The sequence below is a fragment of the Marmota flaviventris genome, chromosome 7 (assembly GCF_047511675.1).
Source record: "Marmota flaviventris isolate mMarFla1 chromosome 7, mMarFla1.hap1, whole genome shotgun sequence".
Classification (NCBI taxonomy): domain Eukaryota; kingdom Metazoa; phylum Chordata; class Mammalia; order Rodentia; family Sciuridae; genus Marmota; species Marmota flaviventris.
In genome coordinates this window covers 91,707,394-91,729,934 of record NC_092504.1, presented here as the reverse complement: position 1 = coordinate 91,729,934, position 22,541 = coordinate 91,707,394, and the positions used below count along the sequence as shown (strand labels likewise).

Sequence of the window (22,541 nt, the reverse complement as noted above, 5' to 3'; positions counted from 1 at the left end):
AGGATGTGATTCTTACTAACAGGATACACACTTGACAGCAAAGTTTTCTTTCTGCTTAAGAGTCATGTGTAATTTTCTTCTTTTCCATGATAAAATATTTCTTTTCTAAGAGTTATATAAAATATATGCTGGGAATCATAAAAACATGCTTGAGTCAATGAAATATTTGGGTGGTAATCTAGTCTAGGTAATACAAATTTTAACTAATGTCTTGAGTTTCTATGGTTATTAATATGTCATAGTATATTTCAAGTATTCTATAGAAGATATAATAGATTCCACCATATTGAAGGTGAATTTTTTGCATTGGTGTAATTTGCACTTTGGTTCACATAAATCTTCAAAGAGGCTCTTGTATGGGACAATGTTTAGCATTCCTAGCTCACCAGCCTCAAAATATCAATAACATCCCCCTATGTCAAGTCACAGTGATAATAAAAAAAAAATATGAATAAAAAAAATGAATAGCTCCACATATTTCCAAACCCTAGGAAGTGATACACTCCTCACCCCACTAGAAAACAACATAAAAGCACCTTGCATTTCTGGCATTAGGAAATGAAAAGTCAGGATTACATCAGCAAATATACATGATACATATACATGATACATGATAAATATACATGATCCATAGATAAGTTGCTCATGGATGGGTGGGTGGATGGATGGGTGAGTAGAAGGATGGATGAGTGGATGACAGAAGTTTTTAAATCAGAGATTTAATGGGAAAAGCATGGGTAGTTTTCTATGTATTTTCTGGGTTTAATTACAGAGAGAACATTTTAGAAAAGACCTAAGGGTTTGCTCTTTAGGTTAATTCAAATCCATTAAGTCAATAAATATTTATTGAGCACTATCTGAGAGCATGGTAGTTTCTCCTTTAGCAAGCCTGCTCCAAAATTCAAAATTTTGTAATTATATTACCTGTAGAATCTGGTCATTTAACAAACAGTAATTTATACCAGATATAGTAAACAGATTCTTAGTCAAGAGACTCATTAAACAGTATGCAGTTTTGCAGTTGTATATTGATTATTTTATAAAGTAGACATCAAATCTAATATGTGTTGGCTCTTGCTAGTGCCAATAAGAGATTGGTTCCCCTCTCTTTTAGATTTCCCATGAGTTCAGATAAAGTTATCAGGGGGCTTTTAAATTAATTAATACAGATTGCTGCTCAGATGTGGATTCTCTGGGACCTCTTTGGGGGTACGGAAGAAAACCTGCTACCAAATTATTCTAATGTAGTCCTGTAACCTAAGTATATAGAGTAAAGTAGGGTTTTTTTTTTGTTGTTTTTTACATTTGACCAAAATAATTGATATAAGCAACTTAGAGGAAGAAGTATTTTGGCTCAAGGTTTTAGAAGTTTCAGTCCATGATTGTCCAGCTCCACTATTCTGGGTCTGGGATGAGGCAGAACATAATAGCAGAAGAGCATGGCAGAAGAAAACTGCCTAGCTCATACAGCCAGAGAGAGAGGGTGGGGGGACTGGAGCAAGATTGTCCCCAAGGGTACACTCCCAGTAACCTCCTTCTTCCAGCTGTGCTCTGCCTACCTATAGTTTACATCACCTCCCAGTAGTCCACTCAGGTATCAATGGGTTAATCCACTGATGTGGTCAGAATCCTCATAATCCAATCACTTCTCAAAAGCCCCACCTCTATACCCTCCTGCATTGGGGACCAAATTTTCAACACAATAAATTTGAGGGACATTTCAGATCCAAACTATAACATAGGGCAATCAGCAAACATAGGATACTAGTGTGTTTCAGAATAGAGAAATAGAATAAATTAAATCTAGGGTGCTTCAATGCCAACACAGGATTGGGAATGAATTCAAAGATTATTTTTTATGATTCAGAGCTAAAAAGGTAACAATTTAAGATACAGGGACCAGCACCAGTTTTAATGTATTTAAATGAGGAAGTGTATATCTCTGGTCATTTCTGTCACAGGAGTAAATACCCATATTAAAGTGCTGTTATCTGTATGGGGGATGCAATTCCACTACCAAAAATAAAGTCTTCAGAGTAATTAGGGATTTGGGACCACCTTGGGGGGAGTATGTTACAGTCTCTTCTAAGACCACAACTTTTGCTGTCACCAAGTTGTCACAGTGATATGGTGAATCATTCATTTCTGGTAGTCAAAATTTGGTGATTAACCTCACCCCCCATGTGTGAAATAGCTCAGGTTGGCTCTGGGATAAGAAAGAAGGGGAAGTGGGCAGTGTTCTGGTGACAAAACCAAATGGCTTCAGAAAGAAAGCTGGAGTTGGATTTTGGGTGACCAGGTGTTTTGTATTCCTCTCCCGGCTCACTCTTCATGTTCCATGTTAGAGTCTTTGTTTTAAGTCCTTGAAAAGGTTTAGCTAGAGACAAAAATGATGAGTTTCTCTTCTAACGTGGATAGAGGCTGCCCTGGTTCCTTTGTGCTCCTGCGGAGAGGAGGCAGGCTACCCAGATCAATGCTGGATGTGGTATGGGCTATTCCCTTCTCTGTAATGGGATCATCATTTCTTTTGACAGGCATCTCACTTGCAGAGACTCGTCCTGAACCCCCTGTCAGCCCTGCTGTCCTTATTCCCAGGACCTCAGAAGCTCATCCAGAAACGCTATGACAAACTGTTAGACTACAACAGCTACCTGCAGCGGTCAGCAGGAGATGAGTCAGACTTGGCCAAAAAGGAATATGAAGCCCTCAATGCCCAGCTGGTAGAAGAGCTCCAGGTGTTCAACCAGGCTGCCCGGAAGATTCTGTTGAACTGTCTGTGCAACCTCATCACCCTCCTCAGGGACCTGATGCATGCAGCACAACAGGCTTATTCCACAGTTGTGCCGGTAAGCACAGTACCATCACCTGGCCACCTTGGCCTCCCAGGTCTGTTAGGAACCACACCTATGAGAAAGCAGCCCTGTTCCAAGAGTGCATGTGTGTGTGTGGTCTTCGTGTATATGTTATTTAAGAACAGTTAGTCAGATGCTCTTCTCCTCCTTGATCCCCACTTTGGATCAGATAATTTTTAAAGGTACTTCAGTTTCTGTTTTAGGTTATCTGGGCACATCTTTCACGTTGTAGTCCATAGTAAAACAGAAGCACAGAGATTTTTTTTTTTTTTTTTTTTTTTTTTTTTTGCTAATGTACTAAAGAAGTGAAAATCACTTTGGGGATATTTATCCTCACTCAACTGGTTTCATTCTATAGTATATATGTAATATATATATGTGTGTATTTAAACTTTTTGTTTTGAGATATAGAGTTATATGTAGTTATAAGAAATCACAGAGATCCTGATACTCCACAATTCCCCAATGGTAACATCTCTCATGACTATGTCTATATTACTGAAAGGCAGAAATGAATAGTGATTAGAGAATTGTCTCTGGCACTAGAATAATAATAATAGCATATAATTTTGAATTTTTTTTCCGGGGATTGAACTCAGGGGCACTCGGCCACTGAGCCACATGCCCAACCCTATTTTGTATTTTATTTAGAGACAGGGTCTCACTGAGCTGCTTAGAGCCTCACTGTTGCTGAGGCTGGCTTTGAACTCGCAATCTTCCTGCCTCAGTCTCCCTGGCTGCTGGGATTACAGGAGTGTGCCACCACACCTGTCCATTTTGAAATTTTAATTGTGGTAAAAATATAATGGATTTACCATCTTAACCATTTTTAAGTGCAGAGTTCAGAAGCATTAAGTATATTTCCATTGTTATGCAATGCAGTGCCAAGACAGTTTCATCTTGCAAAATTGAAATATACCAATTAAACAAGTCCTCATTTCCCCCCTGCCCCAGTTCCTGGAAGCCATCATTCTACTTTCTGTTTCTATGAATTTGACTCCTTTAAATACCTCATATAAATCAAATCATAGTGTTTGTCTCCTTGTGACTGGCATATTTTATTTAACATAATGCCCTTGTTATGGTTTGTGTATGAGATGTCCCCCAAAAGCTCATGTGTGAGACAATGTTAGAATGTTTAGAGGTGATATGATTAGGTTATGAGAGTTGTAACCGAATGAGTGGATTAATCCACTGATAGAGATTAACTGGGTTGTAACTGTAGGCAGGTAGGGGGTGACTGGATGAAGTAGGTCACTGAGGGCATGATTTGGGGGTTTATATTTTATCCCCGGTGAATGGGGCTTCTCTGCTTCCTGGTTACTATGTCCTGAGCTGCTTTCTTCTGCCGCACTATACTGCCCTGATGTTCTGCTTCACTTGGGCCCACAGCTATGGATTGTTAGACCATGGACTGAACCTCTGAAACCAGGAGCCAAAATAAACTTTTGTTTCTTTAAGTTGTCCTTGTCGGGTTTTCTGGTCATAATAATGCAAAAGCTGACTAAAATAGCCCTCAAGGTTCATTTAGTTTGTAGCATGTGGCAGAATTTTCTTTCTTTTTAAGTCTGAATAATGTTCCATTGTATGTAGATACATTTTTGTTTATTCATGCATTTTGTTTATTCATGGCTGTTTCTTTCTCTTGGATATTGTGAAAAATGTTACAGTGATAATGGGTGTGTAAAATCTCTTTAAGATCCTTACTTTTGATTATTTGGGATATATATATGCAGAAGGGAGATGCTCAATCATATAGAAACTCTATTTTTAATGTTCTGAAGAATCCAAAGTCCTATTTTTTTTCATTTTCATTTTTATCAATTATGCATGCACATAATTTAAAGATTCAAGTAGTTATTTAAGTTTGGCCAAGAAAAACAGTTGTCCTTCACTCCCTTTATTCTATTTCTTTTTCCTCAGGGACAACTATTTTTCAATTCTTTTAGGTGATTCTCTTGGTATTTACTTTCATATTTTAAAATAAGATTTTATTTTGCCATTTCATTATTTTTCACTTTTAGGCATAATGTATTCCACTATGAAAAATGAGAACTTAGCCCTCTTTTTTATGTTCTCACAACATATATATTCACAGACGATCTTGCTATGGAGCTCCAGTAGTTTTACCATAAATTTGGCTATGTTTACATGCTGTTTCAATTGTTTAACTTATGTATCAGTCATCATATTAGTATAAAAAAACCAGAACACTCAAATTGATCATTTGGAGAAAAATTAATAAAGGGATTATTTACAAAAATGTGAGATTGCTATGGGTAAATCCTTGCAGCCAGTGTTCTGCCCCAAGGGTAGCAAAAGAGAGGAGCCATATAACACCTAGGTTTAAATGGATAAGGGAAGAGGTTGGCATAGGAATGGACAAAGAGAGGGATGTGCACAGGACTATCTGATAGGTCTGTGTGGTTCAGTTAATACTATAGAAAGAAAATTTAGGAAATAAATATCCTTATCTCCATTCCTTTTCTCATTCTGATTTCCTGTGTGTACTCTTCATTGATTGAACCCATCTGAAAACCAGAGTGCAACATTGTTTTATTGTTGTTATTGTTATTTATTTGATTGTTTGGTACTGGGGATTGAACCTGGGGGCTTTTAACCACTGAGCCATATCCCCAACCCTTTTTATTTTTTTTTATTTTAACACAGAGTCTTACCAAGTTGCACAGGACCTGCTAAATTGCTGAGGCTGGCCTCAAACTTGCCATCTTCATGCCTCAACCTCCTGAGTTGCTGGGATTGCAGGCACGCACCACCACACCCAGTGACCTGTTGCTTTTTAATTCTGATGAGACTCTTGCACATAGAGCAGGGTAGAAAGGAAGGAGAATAAATTTGAAGATGTACACAGATACCCAGCACACAAAGTGAATGCTGGTTAGCTACACAGAACACCACAATTAATTTTTCTTTCATGTATAGCTTTTTTTTTTCTGAAGTTAGTAATTGTTTTTCTTTTGCCAGTTGCTTCATTTTTCTTTGTCTAATTTTATCTCTCAATTGACTAACCTTTTAGGATTTTCAAATGTGTGTGGTATTCTATAAATTGTGCCTTCTTGCAGAAATCTCTCCCAGTGCTTTCTGATCTGCTCCAATCTGAACTGCCCTTCTACCCGTAATCCTGGGATCATACCTCATCATCATTCTAAGGGACCCCTTCTTCTCTATTCTGTGTGGGATCCCAATTCCTTATTTTATGATGCCATGTTGACTTATTCCTTTATGCCCTTATCTGGGGAGAAGTGTATTTCTGAGTGGTTCTCTGAAAAAAAATGATTGGGAGATGAATATTTTGATACTTTGTATACCAGAAAAATGTCTTTTTAATATCATCATGCTTCACTGATGGTTTCCGTGGATGTAGAAGTTGTTCTTTGTGCATATGAAAACATTACATTTTTCTATATTATTCTAGCTTCCACTGTTTCGCTGAGAATTGTACAACCCAGTCCGATTCTTGGTTCTATGTACGTTCTAAGTATGTATGTCCTCTCATTGGACCCTTTGGAAGCACCTAGGAATTCCCCATCTGAAATTTTGGACACTTGGTGGGATCCTTTTAACATGAAAATTCTGCCTCTTCTAGAAACTTTTTGAAATTCTCAATTTCAAAATCATTCAATTTCCATTTCCTTGATGAAATTCAATTTTGTTGATGATTTTTTCTTTCTTTGCTCCTTTTTTCTTTTTCAGAACCTCCTAGATTGTTACCTCTAAATTTATTATTTTTTCTCACTTATTTTCTATCTCTATATCTTTTCTCAATCTCTTATGAAATTTTCCTACTTTAGTCTTCTAACCCATCAATTATTTCCTTTTATTTCTGCTCTTATTTTAATATTCAAGGGCCCTTTGTTTTCTTAAAATTAAGACAAGTTGCTTTTCTATTTATCAGATTCCCTCATATTAGAGGCATGCCTGGGCTGTCTAATGATCTGTTGACCACTGAAAAAGTTGAGGACTAAATGACACCCTTGAGCCCGTAGGTAGTTGAAAACTGTGTTTCATGACTGTGTAATCTGTCATTTCAATTGAGAACCCTTCATAATAGGTTCGTTAGGTCTTTTTCCTCTCATACTGGTCAGAATACCCACAGACAGTTCTTCAAGTCTTCTGTCTGCAGGGAAGCAGTGTGATTTCTAAGGTTGGTGGTAGGGAAATGGAAAAGGGTTTCAAGGTCAGCGTACATCTGTTTCTTATTTTCCATCTTTCCAATATGGGTCCCCTATCCTTGTTAATGCATAGTGTCACTCATTCTAGAGACTGTTTTACCATTTGCAGAAAAAGAATCTTCATCTTCTGCCAAGGAAGGGAAGAGATAATCATTCAATTTCACTGAAATGGGGCTTAAATTAGATTACACCAAACATGGTACTATTATAGTTCATGGTTTCAGGGATTCACTGGACTGTTGGTCATTCAGTTTGGATTGGAATAGCTGGGGTTCCAAGGGGAGTTCCCCCCACTCTCTCTCATCTTTTACTGTGGTCTTCTTACATGGTGGCCATAGAGAAGATGGACTTCTACAAAGTGAGTGAAGGTTTCCAGAGTGAGTGTCCCAAGAATACCAGCATAAACTGCACGACTGTTTCTAGTCTAATCTTTAAAGTCAGACAGCATCATTTCCATGGCTCTGTTCTTTTCAGCATCCTATTCACTGAGGTCACTGTAAAGACCCACTTATCACTGAGGGTGAGGCTTATTGGAAGAGCCCTTGCCTAACAAGAACAAGGTCCTTGGTTGTAGTCCCAACATCCCACACATAATAAAACAACCATAAAGATCCACCTGGTTTTGATAGGCAGGAACCTAGACTCTACATCTTGATGGGAAGCATGTCAAGGGATCTGCTGATTTGTTTAAATCTTAGCACAGACACTCAATTAGTGCTTCTTATCTTGGACTCATTTCCCCTGCCACTATACTACTCCACTGTGTGGGAGATTTGTACCACCATGAATTCTTATTTTTATTATTTATTTTTAAATTTTTAAAAAATTAATTAGTACATAATAGTAGGATGCATCCTGACACATCATACATAAATGGAGCATAATTTCACATTCTCCTGGTTGTACATGATGAAAAATCACACTGGCCATGTAATCATATATGTACACAGGGTAATAATGTCTGATTCATTCTACTATCCTTGCTACCCCCATATTCCCTCCCCTCCCTTCACTCCCCTCTGCCTAATCCAAATTACCTCTATTTTCCCTAGCCCCCTATTGTGAATTAACATCTGAATATCAGAGAAAACATTCAGTCTTTGGTTTTTTGGGATTGGCTTATTTTGCGTAGCATATTCTCCAGCTACCTCCATTTACCTGCAAATACCATAATTTTATTCTTCTTTAAGAGTGAGTAATATTCCATTGTGTATATAGACCATATTTTCTTTATCCAAACTAGGTGTTGAAGGCACCTAGTTTGGTTCCATAATTTGCCTATTGTGAGTTGAGCTGCTATAAACCTTGATGTAGTATGCTGATTTTAAGTCCTTTAGGTATAAACTGAGGAGTGGGACAGATGGGTCAAATGGTGGTTCCATTCCAAGTTTTCTGAGGAATATCCATACTGTTTTTTATAGAATGGTTATACCAAGTTGCAGTCCAATCAGTTATGTATGAGTGAATCTTTATCCACACATCCTTGTCAACATTTATTTTTGCTTGTATTCTTGATAATTGCCATTCTGAGTAGAGTGAAATGAAATCTCAGTGTAATTTTAATTTGCATTTCTCTAATTGCTGGAGAAGTTGAACACTTTTTCATATATTTTTTGACCATTCGTATTTCTTCTTCTGTGAGTCTCCATTTGGTCCTTTTCACATTTATTGATTGGGTTATTTGTTGTTTTTTTTTTTTGGTGTTAAGTTTTTTGAATTCTTTATATATTCTGGAGATTAATGCTCTGTCTGATATGCAGGTGGCAAAGATTTTCTTCCCTTCTGTAGGCTTTCTGTTTATGTTCTTGATTGTTTCCTTTGCTGTGAAGAAGCTTTTTAGTTTGATGTCATTACATTTATTGATTCTTAATTTTATTTCTTGTGTTTTCAGAGTCTTGTTAAGGAAGTCAGTTCCTAAGCCTATATGATGGAGATTTGGGTCTACTATTTCTTCTAGTAGGTGCAGGGTCTCTCCACTATTAATTCTTGAGCCTTTGTTCCATGACTTTGTTGCTTATTTTTCCTCCTCCTCCTCCTCCTCCTCCTCCTCCTCCTCCTCCTCCTCCTCCTCCTCCTCCTCTTCCTCTTCCTCCTCCTCCTCCTCTTTCCCTCTTCTGTTCTCCTTTTATTTAGACTTGAAATAGATATATATATATATATATATATACACATATATTCCTATCATTTTCACAGGGTTTCTAGATATGGCAAATTAGATTATCCTTATGCAAAAGTTCTAGAATCGCCCTAATTTTTCACTATGAGCTCTCTTACACTTTCTCAAATGCTCATTGCAACTCTGGTAAATTTAACTCCTAATATGGTTATATAGCTGTCTGGAAATAATGCTGTATCATTTCTACCATAGGCACCACTGTTAGTCTCAAGCATCTCTGAGATTCAGAATCGAGTACTAGAAGAGGTTCACAATCTGAATTTTGTAAAGGACAATAGTGCCACCTTTATTGAGAGGAAACTCAGTTTTGAAAAGAAGAAGCCTGTGCCGGTTCTGGTGAGTATAGCAGCATCCATGACTGTTAAAATATCACTACTTCACTTTGTCCAAATCATAGTATCATATTATTTTTCTTATCACTAATTTAATTCTAATCTTATAATTTGTTCATTATGTTTAAATTTCTTCTCTATTTCTACCCTGTATACTAAATATATTCTATAGCCTTTGTTCTATGACTTTGTTATTCCATAAAATCATGGATTTGGGTTTCTGTTTTGTACATAGCATATCCCTAAAATGCCTAAAATGGTGCTTGACACAAGGTAGGCACTCTAAATATTTGTTTACAAGTATTTTAGAGGTAAATAATGTAATCCAACCCTTGCATTTTCAAGCTAAGGCACCCTGGGTTCCAGAGATAAAGTGGTTTTCTCAAAGTCACTTAATGGGCTGGAGCTTGGAAGGGGTCTATGGCTTCTTACTCCTGCTGAATTTACTGCTATTTTCTAGAAAAAGACAAGCAAGTGTGCAATTTATTGAATGAAATATTATTTATCAAGTGCTTAATATAGCAAGAGTTAAAATGTTGATCAGAAAATACCAAAGGGTTAAAATGTTCTTCAAGAGGGATTAGAACCTCTGCCTCCTGATTTTTCAAATGAATTTTCTTTCTTTTCTACAACACTGCCCTCCTGTGCTTACTAGAGAATTTTTCGCTGCATGACTTACTGGAGCACTCGACAATAAGAGCCTAATCTAACACTTCACCTTGAAATAAGCCCCAATCAGTATATGTTTTTAAAGAATCTATAGAGAAAAATGTTACGAATCTACTGAGGATTTCATTATACATCCATATAAAACAAATATTCTCCTTGCTTTTCCCAGCCAGAAGTGCCACGTCAAACTGACATTCATCGCTCCAAACTTCTGTCCACATACAGTGCAGAGGAACTCTACCAAGCTAAGCGCAAGTGCAATGCCACACAAGAATATGACATCAACCTTTTGGAAGGAGAGTTGGTAGCTGTGATGGAACAGAAAGATCCACTGGGGAGTACTAGCAGGTGGCTTGTTGACACAGGAAGTAAGTTTTTCTCCAGAATTACCACCCTTCCTCAGGTTGAGATTTTTTTCCCAATGGTGTTTGTGTGCTTCTCTAAACCCAGGCATTTGGGAACAGTATGCACTTGACATTGGTTCTTCTTTCTTTTTATTTCCTACCCAGTTGTAAAAGGATATGTGTATTCCTCCTTCCTAAAACCGTACAATCCAGCAAAAGTGCAGAAGGCTGATGCTGAGAACAGGTTCTGTGACGATGATTTTGACAACATCAGCCTCTTTGTGTCTTCTCGGCCAGCTAGTGACAGTGTCACAGGGACCCCAGAAGGCAGCATAAGTGATAGCAGCTCATCTCTTAGTGGCACCTGTGGAAAGTTTGAAATAAACGGCACTGATGTTGACAGCTTTCAAGAGGTAGATGAGCAGGTAAGAATTTGAACCTCAATGAAAAAATAGGCTCTTCAAAACTTGAACGAATCTCTAAATGCTCACTATTTTACTGTAAGACTTGATAGGAAAGCGCCAGCATTGCCATCAAAAAGTCCCAGCTCTATTAGTGGGTACTCTCTGTGGACTGTTTTGCAAAGAATTTAATTCTCTGAGCCTGTTTCCTCAAATGAAACAAAGAGGACAATGATTCCTATGTTGCAGAGTTGATGTTTTAGAGATAATGTGTGTGTGTAAAGTACCTAGCAGAGTAGACACTCACTCAATAGTAGCTGTTGCTGTTACAACTCTGTTGTTATGTACTTAAAGTGAAAATGCACTTTGTACACCCCTCCATTAGAGAAATGCAGTTCAATGCTGAACAGATTGTGACCATTAATAGCATGTAGGAAATTGTTCCTGATTCCTCTAAAAGCAACATCTTCATTGAGCTATCTAGTAATTGGCCATTTTTAATCACTTGTATATGCCATATACTACATACTGATATTTTTAAGGGCTACTTGTCCCTCATTGCACTGATGCAAAGGCTACTGGTATAATCCTATCACGAGATGGTATGTTAACTATAATGTAGGATTCATTTTTGCTTCAGTATAAAGTTTCAGTATATTTCACTGTTAATTCTCAGTTGGTGACCAGCTAATTCTTATTCAACTTGTTTTTTTTTTCTTTATTGACTTTTTATTAAGTAAAAAAAATCTTTTATATAGGGGTGATAAAATTTACTTTTGAAAAGTTAAAATAGTCAGAAGAAATATATAAAGTAAAAGTAAAGGTCTTAATTGCTTTCTTACTCCTACTCTTCAGAGACAATATTTATGTATAACTTTTCAGACATATTCAATGTATATACAAATACATATATTTATACAAGTAAGAAACATATCATGTGTGTTACATATTTTTTCTACTTAAAAAATAATATATCAGGGCTGGGTTTGTGGTTCAGTGGTAGAACACTTGCCTAGCATATGTGAGGCCATGGGTTTGATCCTCAGCACCACATAAAAAATACATAAATAAAAGTATTGTGTCCATCTACAAAAAAATAAATATTTAAAACAATAAATAATATATCATAAACTATACCTAATTAGCTTAATTTTTTCCTTAAAAAACTCTCCATAGTATTTTATTTTATAGAATAAGTCATATATGGAACTCTCACCCTAACAAAAAAATTTAGAATCTTTTAGGAAAGATTTTAGGAACGTTCTTTTTCACCTGTTTTGTGCTCTTTTGTGAACATATCTATGAGGAAAATCCTTAAAAATATAGGAGGGTCAGAGAGTATATATAAAACCTTAGAGACATTGCTGTACTGCCCTCCAAAAATATTTTATGTATTCTGTTTATTCCATTTACAGTGTAGATTGCTGTTCAATTCATGACTTTTCCTCCAAAATAGCTTTATTAAGGTCTTATTTATTTGCCCATATGAATTAATTCATTTTAAGTATAAAATTCCATGACTTTAAGTATATTTACCAAATTGTGTTACCATCACATTAATTCAATTTAAGAACATTTCTTTCACTCTCAAAAATCCTTTGTACCTATTTGCATTAGTTGCTCTTTACCATCTCCAGCTTTAGGAAACCACTAAACTATTTCCTATCTCCACAGTTTTGTCTTTTCTGTATATTTCATATAAATGGCATTATACAATATGTGGTTTTTACAATTCCCTTTTTTCATTTAGTGTATAATGTTTTTGAGATTCATCTGTGTTATAGTATAAATACATATTTTATTGATTTTAATTGCCTAGTAATTTTCCCTTCCATGGATATAGTATGTTTTATCCATTCACCAGTTGATGGGCATTAGGGTAATTTCTAATTAGGGGGTGTTTTAGTTAGCTTTTTGGCTGCTGTGACCCAGAGACCTCACAAGAGAAATTTTGGAGGAGTAAAAGTTTATTTGGGGGCTCACAGTTTCAGAGGTCTTGTCCATGGATGGCCGACTCTATTCCTCAGGATTTGAGGTGAGGCAGAACATCATGGCAGAAGAGTGTGGTAGAGGAAAGCATCTAGGGACATTGCACTAGGAAGCACAGAGAGAGCTCTGCTCAACAAGCAAAAAATATATACCCAAAGGTATATTCTCCCAGGGACTCAACTTCTCCAGCCACACTTTACTTGCCTACAGTTACCACTCAGTTAATCCCTATTAGAGGATTAATGCACTGATTAGGTTAAGGCTCTTGTAACTTGATCATTTCACCTCTAAACCCTCTTATATTGTCTCACACATGAGCTTTTGGGGGACAACTCATATCTAAACTATATCACAACCCATACTGATCAAGGTTGAGTGTAATAGGAAATATTTATTCAATATTTATTGTATGCTATGTTATCTTCACAACCTTCTTATTAGGTATACATGAGGGTTCTATGGCATATAGGATTCCTAGAATCTTCCCTCAAAGATAAAATGACCCATTTCAAACTGAAGACCTTCCCTCTGCAAAGGGAGAATCTATCCCAATGAATTTATTATAAGGAGAAGAGAAGGCACCTGTTGGAAACCCCAGTATGAGAGAAAAAAAAAGTCCACTAAGGAATATTTCTCTTTATTTCTTAACTTCAACCAATAGAAGCACATGAGCCAGTGGTTTTCGGATTCCTCTCATAATGAAACTACTTGTCATCCCTTGGAAACAGAAAGGATTATATTATCTTCACAATCCTTGTCAGGAGGCTGAAGTTTCCATTCCAGTGGCTCTTAGAAAGTGTGAAAAGAAATGGTTGATCCCTTATGTTTACGGTGTAACAGTCTAAGAAAATAACACATTCTAGAGATCCCTAGAAGGAGATTGAAAAGAGGGAGTAAATTGCATTATTTTTGAGACCAATGAGGATACATTATATAATATCTCACACTTGAGATACCCTAAAAAGCAACTTTGTCTTTTTTAGGTTTTGATTATGTGTTTGTATTTTTAATCAAGAACATCAACTGCAACTGAAGTTGGCTTAATTATGTGCCCCTTTTAGCCTCTATTTCTTTTCCTATTCTTTACTACTGTGGAAGTACTTCTTTTGCAAAGAATTGATGCAAAAGGGTGTTGTAAGCTGTAATCTAGTCTTTTAAATTGTTCTAGTGGAGCCTGACAAGGACAGGGTCTCTACCTGCTATTCATGGTGCATCTATGGGGTCCTAAAAAAATCATTCAGATACAGGTAATTTCAGACTTATTTAGGTTAGAGTGGCTTTGTAAGTTTTATACTACAGCTCAATTTTTTAACCTAGACTCCAAGAACCTAAGGAGTGTATGAATGTGCTTGGGTTGCATGAGTCTCCTCAAATATGTAAAAATGGTATAAGAAGTCAATAGATTTCAACAGGTTTTCAAAGGGTAATTTTATTTAAAAATATTAGAAATCACTGCTGCAGCTGGGAATGATGACACATACCTGTAATCCCAGCAGCTCAGAGGCTGAGGCAGGAGGATCTCGAGTTCAAAGCCAGCCTTGGCAACAGCAAGGTGCTAAGCAACTCAGTGAGACTCTGTCTCTAGATAAAATACAAAATAGGGCTGGGGATGTGACTCAATGGTTGAGTACCCCTGAGTTCAATCCATGATACCCCACTCCAAAAAAGAAAGAAATCACTTCTCTAGAGGTTTAATTTACTTATTCATTCTCCCTCTCAAGCAAGAAGAGAGATTGTTGGGAAAGACATTTTCTAGGATACTTTCTAGGATAGTTCTGGATCAGGAGTCTTATGGGAAGGGCAAAAACATTATTTACTATTTTTATTGAGACACATACTTTAATGGAAGTGCTTAATGGAGGACATTCTGTGGTGTAATCAGGAGGTATGAGTACCTTACTTTTGGGGACCTCAGAACCAATCCACTCAGGGTCCTGCATACTCATCCCACAAAGAAAGTACAGACTTATTCTGGGTGTTTTTTTGGAGTGCTCCTAAATTACGGTCCAGAGCCTTTGTTGAATAATTGGAATGAGCTAATAGATGTTCATAACCTGACAGTACTGATTTACACCAAGGAACTTAATTTTTACACTCAACTGTTTTTGCTGGATCAACAAATGCAACCAAAGCAGTCAAACAAATATGCCTACCACTTCTAATGTATTCTCTTCCTTTGTCCATCAAATAGTAATGGCATGATATGACTAGTGTTCTATGTTGCATAAAAATCATCACAAACTTAGTGACTTAAAACAATACAAACTTATTATTTTGGTGTCCATGGTCAAGAGTCCAAGCTTGGATGCCTTGCACAGAATCTCACAGAGCTACAATGTAGGCATTGCATGGGCTTTTTCCTGAAACTTGAAGTTCTATAGTAAGCTCATGGTTGTTGACAGAATTCAGTTTCATATTCCAGCAGGACTGAGCTATTCAATTTCTTGATGGAAATTAGACAGGGATAACTTCAAGCAACTAAGGGCTGCTTTCAGATCCTTGCCATGTGATTATCTCTATAGACAGTTTATAGAGTTGGTTATTTCTTCATTGTTAGTTGTTTAGTTCATGTTAGTGAACATCTCTTTGGCTTTCCTTCTGAGAGACCCAAATGCTCTTTTAATGGTCTCTTTTGATAAGGTCAGGCCCACCCAAAATAATCTCCCTTTTGACTAATTCAGTCATTTTCTCAGGAACCTTATCAGGCACTTCTGCAAAATGTCTTAACAGTAACCATGTAACACAACCTAACAACAGGAGTGAAATCCCATCACATTAACAAGTGCCATCTATAATCAAAGGAAGGTGATTATATAGGATATGTATAACAGGGGTGGGAATCTTGGGGTCCACCACATCTAAGTGCCTTGTTTGGTCAGTGGAATGTTGTCCTTGGCAGTTTGCAAAGAGAATCAGGCTTAATAATGATGGAAACCTAGTTTTAGAGGGCAGATCATTATCCAAGAATCAGTGCTTTTTTTTCTATATAAATATTATTGAAAGTACATTTTTTTTTAAAAATTGGTAGAAAGTTAGTTGCTTTGCTATCATTTTTTTCTAAGTTCATAGTTTGGTCTTGTACCTTTTTTAGCAACTTTTGATCAATTCACTAGAATCACTGAAGTAATGGTGAATGAAAATGACAATAATGACTTCCCTCTCTTATTGTTTATTTTAATGGAGATAGATTTAGTGCTTCATTAATCCACTGTTGGTCATTAGTTTTTGAGCTTGAGAATATTGAGTCATTTCTTTTTCTTCCTAGTTGCTGAGTTTCTCAAATTCCTTTTCAATATCTACATTTTGATATACATGGCTAGAATGTTATTATTTAGAAAGTCCTTCAAAAATTTGACAGAATTATAATGTATTTAAGTAGTCATTAAAATGAAGATTTGGAGAGCTATTTATTGATATAAAAAGATTTTCAAATGCTCACTTTATATATATATATATATATATATATATATATATATATATATATATATATAATTTTTTTGTTTTGGAAAAGAAGATTAAAATATGAATTTTGTTGTTAATTGGAGAACAGTGACAAAATAAATAAAATGAGATTCAGTGGAGACAGGTAATCTGACTTACCACAAGAGGAAGTTAAATGCACAAATATATAGAATAAGGGAATGCTGTACTGACAATGGTACCACAGGAAAAGATCTGATGGTTCTCAACAATGGTTAATAAATTGGGTATGAGTCAATAATACAGAGTGCTATTATTTTTGAAACAGTAAATACCGTGGAGAAATAGGTTTTATTCACAGAATATTATAAATAAAATGAGCCAGAGTTTTTCTGAGTGCAAAAAAGCTACCAATAAAATATATTTTAGTAAATGCTAAGGAAAAATAAAAGAGCATTAGATTACAATGGTTCAAATTAATAACATTTTAATTAATGTATCTGAACCAAAACATATAAAATTTAAAGTTAGAAAAATAAAAAATTAAAGGATTGAAAATAATGAGAAAACTTTCAGCTCCCAAAATACATTTTAGGTGGAAAACTTCTAATTTGTAATCTAACATTAAAGAAAATACTAAAAAAGATTAAAATAAGAGACAGACTTTTAAAAGATGACTGTAAAATTTATTTCCATTTTGAGTATAGAATATATGTTTCCATTTAACATAAATTATATAAAAACTGGAAAAAGTTCAACCTAAATAAATTTGGACCATGATCATCTAAAGTATTGAAAGCACATTATGTTTTATAGTTTAAATTTATGATTTAATGAGAATCTATATTTAATGTTTAAAATATAAACTATAATTTCATACTAAATATCTAGGTAGAAGATTTTATATTCCCCTTGAGAGAATTTGTGCCAAAGTGAAAGACTACTACAAATATTTAGGAATGGTATTTTAGTAGATAATCCATCCTGCTGAAAAATCTATTGCCTCACTGGTGAAGGATACATATTATTTCAAAAATTCCAGTAGATGGTTAGCAACTATGAATGTAGGCTCTTGAACATTATTTCAGGGGCTGTATTACATCACATCACATTCCTAAATGCTTTTGCAAACCAAATCTTTCATTTGGCTTTTGTGGATCTGTTTAGTGTTTTCATTTTCCAAACAGACCCTTATTAGGGACTCCAGTTCCTTTCCACAAGAATACACTCTGAATATGCTTGCTCTAGAACAAGAGTATGGTTTAAGCATTATGAAACATGGACCAAGAGTAGGATTTGGAGTTAAAAGATATGGGACCTAGTAGCACTCATTAGCTCAATGATTAAAAGTATGTTTCTTCTTCAAGTCTCAATTCAGAATCATTGAAGATAAAGCCCAAGTGATATGTAAACTATCATAAGCTCTATAAAAGGTCTTTATTATTTCTACCATTCCAATGCTGATGAATTTATAGTGTTCCCTTTTTCTTTATTTTTATTATACAATAATGCATGTCCAACAATATCTTCTGTATTTATCTTGTATGATACAAGACAATCTTCTGTATGATAGCCAAGACTTTTAGCCTAACTGCAGTCAAATCAACAAATATTTGAATTTTCTGTGTACCAAGATGTGAGAGAAGTCAAGTTTAATTTTGACCTTTAGTCCATTTAGGCAGCTATAACAAAACTACCATAAGCTGGGTGGCTTATAAATAAGGGGAATTTCTCACAATTGTGGAGGCTGGAAGTCTGAGTTCAAGGCACTGGCATTTTTATGACCTGGTGGGAACCAACTTCCTGGTACATAGACGGCACTTTCTTGTGAGGGTCTCACCTGGTGGAAGGGATAAATGGTCTCTCCTGGGCCTCTTTTTTTAAAGGAATTAATCCTATGCCTGGAGGCTCTGTCCTCATGACTAATCACCTCCCAAATCTCAATATCCTCACCTGGAAGGTTAGCATTTCAACACACAAATTTTAGGAGGAAGAAAAGATTCAGACAATAGCAATTCCTCTACTTGAAGAGCAGCTTATGCTAGTTGCTAAGACAATAAAGCAAGCAATAGAATCAGAATTTAATCAGAAGTTAAATAATAATTCAATATTTAAATAGAACTTAAATTACAACATAGTCCCCCCATATCACACTGCCTAGCCTCTATTCCTTACTCAATAAAGTCGCCTTATTGCTCATAGTTCCCATTATCAATTAGCACTAAATTTTGAAAGTTAATCTGATTGCCTTTCTCTATATATTGTTTTCATATATTTATCTCTGCATGACATATTTTCTGCCTTTGTCAACTTTGTCATTTATGTAGTTATTTCTTCTGAAATCCAGTTTACAATTAGCTAATATATCACCTATATGTGGTTTGGTTGTTGGTGGAGGTACTGTGGGTTTGTTTTGTTTTGCCTTGTTGACATTATTTTTCTAGCTGAGCTCTAATAGGGTCTCTGATAAAATAACATCTGGCACTTGGTGGGCACTTCATAATGTTTGATTAAATAAATTAGTTTATGAACATTATTAGCCAATTGATTTATTTTATATATAGCTAAATTTTTTATCAGTTATGATTTTACTGGAAGCTCTGTTTTAGAGCTTCCTATCTAATTATGCAGTGTTCTTTTGAGAACAGAAACAATATGGTTTGTTAGTTCTTCTAAGTCACTTAAAGTAATTTTAAACTTGTAAATTTCATATAATGTCATTATAAAGTTCTGGAAAATAAACAAAGAAACAAAGAAGTAACAATGAGAATTACCTATCATCCCACCATTCAAAGAAATTAGCAATTTTAGGCATATATTGTTTACCCTAATTTTATACTTTTTTCTTTTACTATTTCATCATAAGCATTTTCTGTTATTAGTGTCATGAAATAACATTTTTATGACTACAAATTTTCTCAGTATGAGAGTCTAGAATTGAACTTTTCTCCTCTTGCACATTTAGAACATTCCCACATCCCTCTTTTTACCTTCCATATAAGTATTAGAGTAATATTACTGTGTAAGACTATTTGCTAGAGTTTGTTTTGGTTGAAGAGATTCTTAGAGATATTATTGATTCAAAAGGAATTAACATTAATTTATTTTAATAGAAACTGCCCAATTGCCTTCAAGTATGGACAATTTAAACTTATTCTAACAGAGTAAGAATGCTATTTCACCCCATTCTTAATTGAGGTCATATTTTAGCAAAATAAGCCCAACAGAAAAATCTGGGCAATGACTTTGAAAAAATAAGAAAACTGACATTGCTTCTAAAAATCTTAAAAATCTTTATTATTTTTCTCTAAATTTTTGGGTTTTGTTCTAATAATGTCATTTGCTTTGTTGTCTAGATTTTCTATGCAGTTCATGCTTTTCAAGCACGGAGTGACCATGAACTCAGCCTTCAGGAGTACCAAAGAGTCCACATACTTAGATTTTGTGATCTAAGTGGGAATAAAGAGTGGTGGTTAGCTGAAACTCAAGGACAGAAAGGATATGTGCCAGCTAACTACCTTGGGAAGATGACTTATGCTTAAGGAAATAAAGCCTTTGACCTTCATTTTCCTGGCAAATTGATGATTGACTACCTCATAAAACTGACATTCTGAAACTTTGGGCCAGAAAGTAAGAAAGCTTCAAATTCATGAACTGATACTGCACCAGGTTTTAAGGAAGACTATATTTCCTAACAGGATTATTTCATGAATGTGTTCAATAAATACATGTTGAAGGAAATACTAAGCCAACAGAAGAGCAAAGGAAATAGCCCAAGCTCCAATTATAAACCAGGTAAAGGTGGAGATCTATTGAAAGAATAAATGTTGTTCTTTTATCATCATGAAAGACTGGATCTAAGAATAAGGTTTTTCAGTTTACTGTAATTTTTTCACTGTTATATATTTTGCCTCAAACATGTTTTTGTTTTTCATACTACTCACTTGCATATACACATGTTTATATATACATATACATCATATGGATTGTGGAATTTAGGCAACACTATTATTTTTTTTTTGTGCGCGTGGTACTAGGGATTGAACTCAGGCCCTCGAGCATTCTATGCAAATACTGTACCACTGAGTTACATCACCAGCCCATGCAGTTTATACACATCTGTATAATACAGATTATACAAGTATAAGTACAAACCATAGCATATACTACATATACACAATAAGATTAATAAACAGCCAACTAGAAATCTTTGATATAGAAACTTCCTCCAATATACATTTTCAACCCAAAGAAAAAAACCCTGAAAAATATATTAATATCTGATATTGAATGTATACTATAGAGTATAAATAGTTCTAAATGCTATATATATAGTAACTTATTTAATACACATTAAGAGGAAACCATTGCCCAGAGAGGTGAAGTAATTTAGCCCAAGTAAGGAGTAGGGGCTGGAACTCAAACCTAGCAGTCTGATTCTAAGGTTCCTGCTGCTAACTGCTATACTGTGCTTCTCCAGGAGTGTATACGTTTGTTATCTGCAAAGCACTTAGTGATGTGAATAATGTCCACTGAGGAGGATCATTCTTCTCTTATGACTGTATTTAGTATTTAAAATTCTTTCAAAATTAAGGGCTTATAAGGACTTCCATATTACCCTAGAGAAATTAACTTTCTAGGTTTTAATTTTTATTGTTTTACTTAACTATTTTTGAAAGTATAGTGGTTTAAAACTTATCTTTCAAGATTTATAATGACACTTTAATGAGGAAATGTTTTTTGGATCACTCAGTCATTTGGATGATGAATGGGGAATGTGTGTTCCATGTTCTGAGCCAAGATGTAAATATTTTTAGTTGCTAATTTGTTCTTATATGAGACAGGAACTGAGGACAACATTTGCTATGACACAATGTCCTAGGACACCAAACTTTGAGTATTGCTCAGAAAACAGTCCTCCAAGATTTCAGGCATATTTTGTCAAGACAGTTTATTGAACTAAAGATGATTCTTTGGAACAGAAAAGATTAAATTTGATGTTAGTGATTTCCTGTAAAAGCAAATTAAGGTGGTTTTTCACTGTCCATATAAAATGTGTTCATATGACATTAAATATTAAGATTTGACTGTTACTTTAAAAGATTTATTTGAACTGTATAATGTTACATATACTATTGGGGACTACATTAAGCAAAATGAAGAGCACTACTTTTCAGAGACATCTGACTTAAACACACACACACACACACACACATACATACATACACACTGATATGTACAACCACAGGAAATCATGAGATACTTACATGACAGAAACATTTGTATTTTAAGATATTTTCCCTAAAATCATTAATCTAAACATGGCTTTACAAATTGTTTTGGCTTATTTTCTTGTTTTAAGTTGGGAATAGAAGATATATAGATATATAGGGACTTTTAATGTCTTTTAATTATTCTTTGTATTCAACTTCAAAACATTAGTAAATTGTCTAAAATAAAGGAAAGGAAATTCAAAATTGTTAAATGTGGAAACTATTCAGATGTCCAAAGATCAAAATAATGGGGAAATAATGTATATGCACTAGCCTTAATACTCTCCATACAATAAAGAATTGTATGAACAGCATAGATCTGAAATAATGACTAGATGTATACTAGTTTTGTCTACTGGTGTGGTTCTAGGATTGATGCTTCATGTCTGACCTTTGAAGAATCCACAGCACCAAAATCACAACTGCAGTTGACTGCTGAGCAAGAGTTGTAATGAAGCTACCACCTGCAGTTCCCCACTATTGTGGTGAACACATACTACTATGAATAGGCATTACAGAACTCATGTAATACATTAACTTTGTAAGTAGTTTGATTAAAATCAAGTAAGTTATAATTTAGAGGTTAGACATTATTTTATTGGACTCAAAAGAAGTAAACTCTTAGGAGAGCTATGAGATACATAAATTTTCAAGAAGTTGAAAAGACAAAACTGTTGGTGCCATCAATATAATTAAGGCTAAGTATGCTAATGTAATAATTTTGTTACATTCTTTTTAAAAATTAAATATTGTACAGAATAGGATTCTGAAGTAGGTATTCTTTTTACTAAGAATGAAGGGAAAATTTTTGTAGCTAATTTTCTTCTTAAAATAAATAATCCAGCATATGTATATATATTTACTTAGTTTTTATTTTTAAATATAGATGCTC

The 22,541-nt window shown here is 35.0% G+C and overlaps 1 protein-coding gene across 1 annotated transcript in view; it reads left to right on the top strand.

The window, feature by feature from the left end:
- Positions 1-19,918, top strand: part of Arhgef38 (Rho guanine nucleotide exchange factor 38) — a 128,749-nt gene extending 108,831 nt beyond the window's left edge. Inside the window, exons 10-14 of the mRNA XM_027935539.2 lie at positions 2,535-2,846; positions 9,414-9,557; positions 10,392-10,590; positions 10,732-10,991; positions 19,733-19,918. Of these exons, the coding sequence (XP_027791340.2) occupies positions 2,535-2,846; positions 9,414-9,557; positions 10,392-10,590; positions 10,732-10,991; positions 19,733-19,918 (1,101 nt within the window). The remainder of the gene's footprint in view (positions 1-2,534; positions 2,847-9,413; positions 9,558-10,391; positions 10,591-10,731; positions 10,992-19,732) is intronic.
- Positions 19,919-22,541: the final 2,623 nt, after the last annotated feature.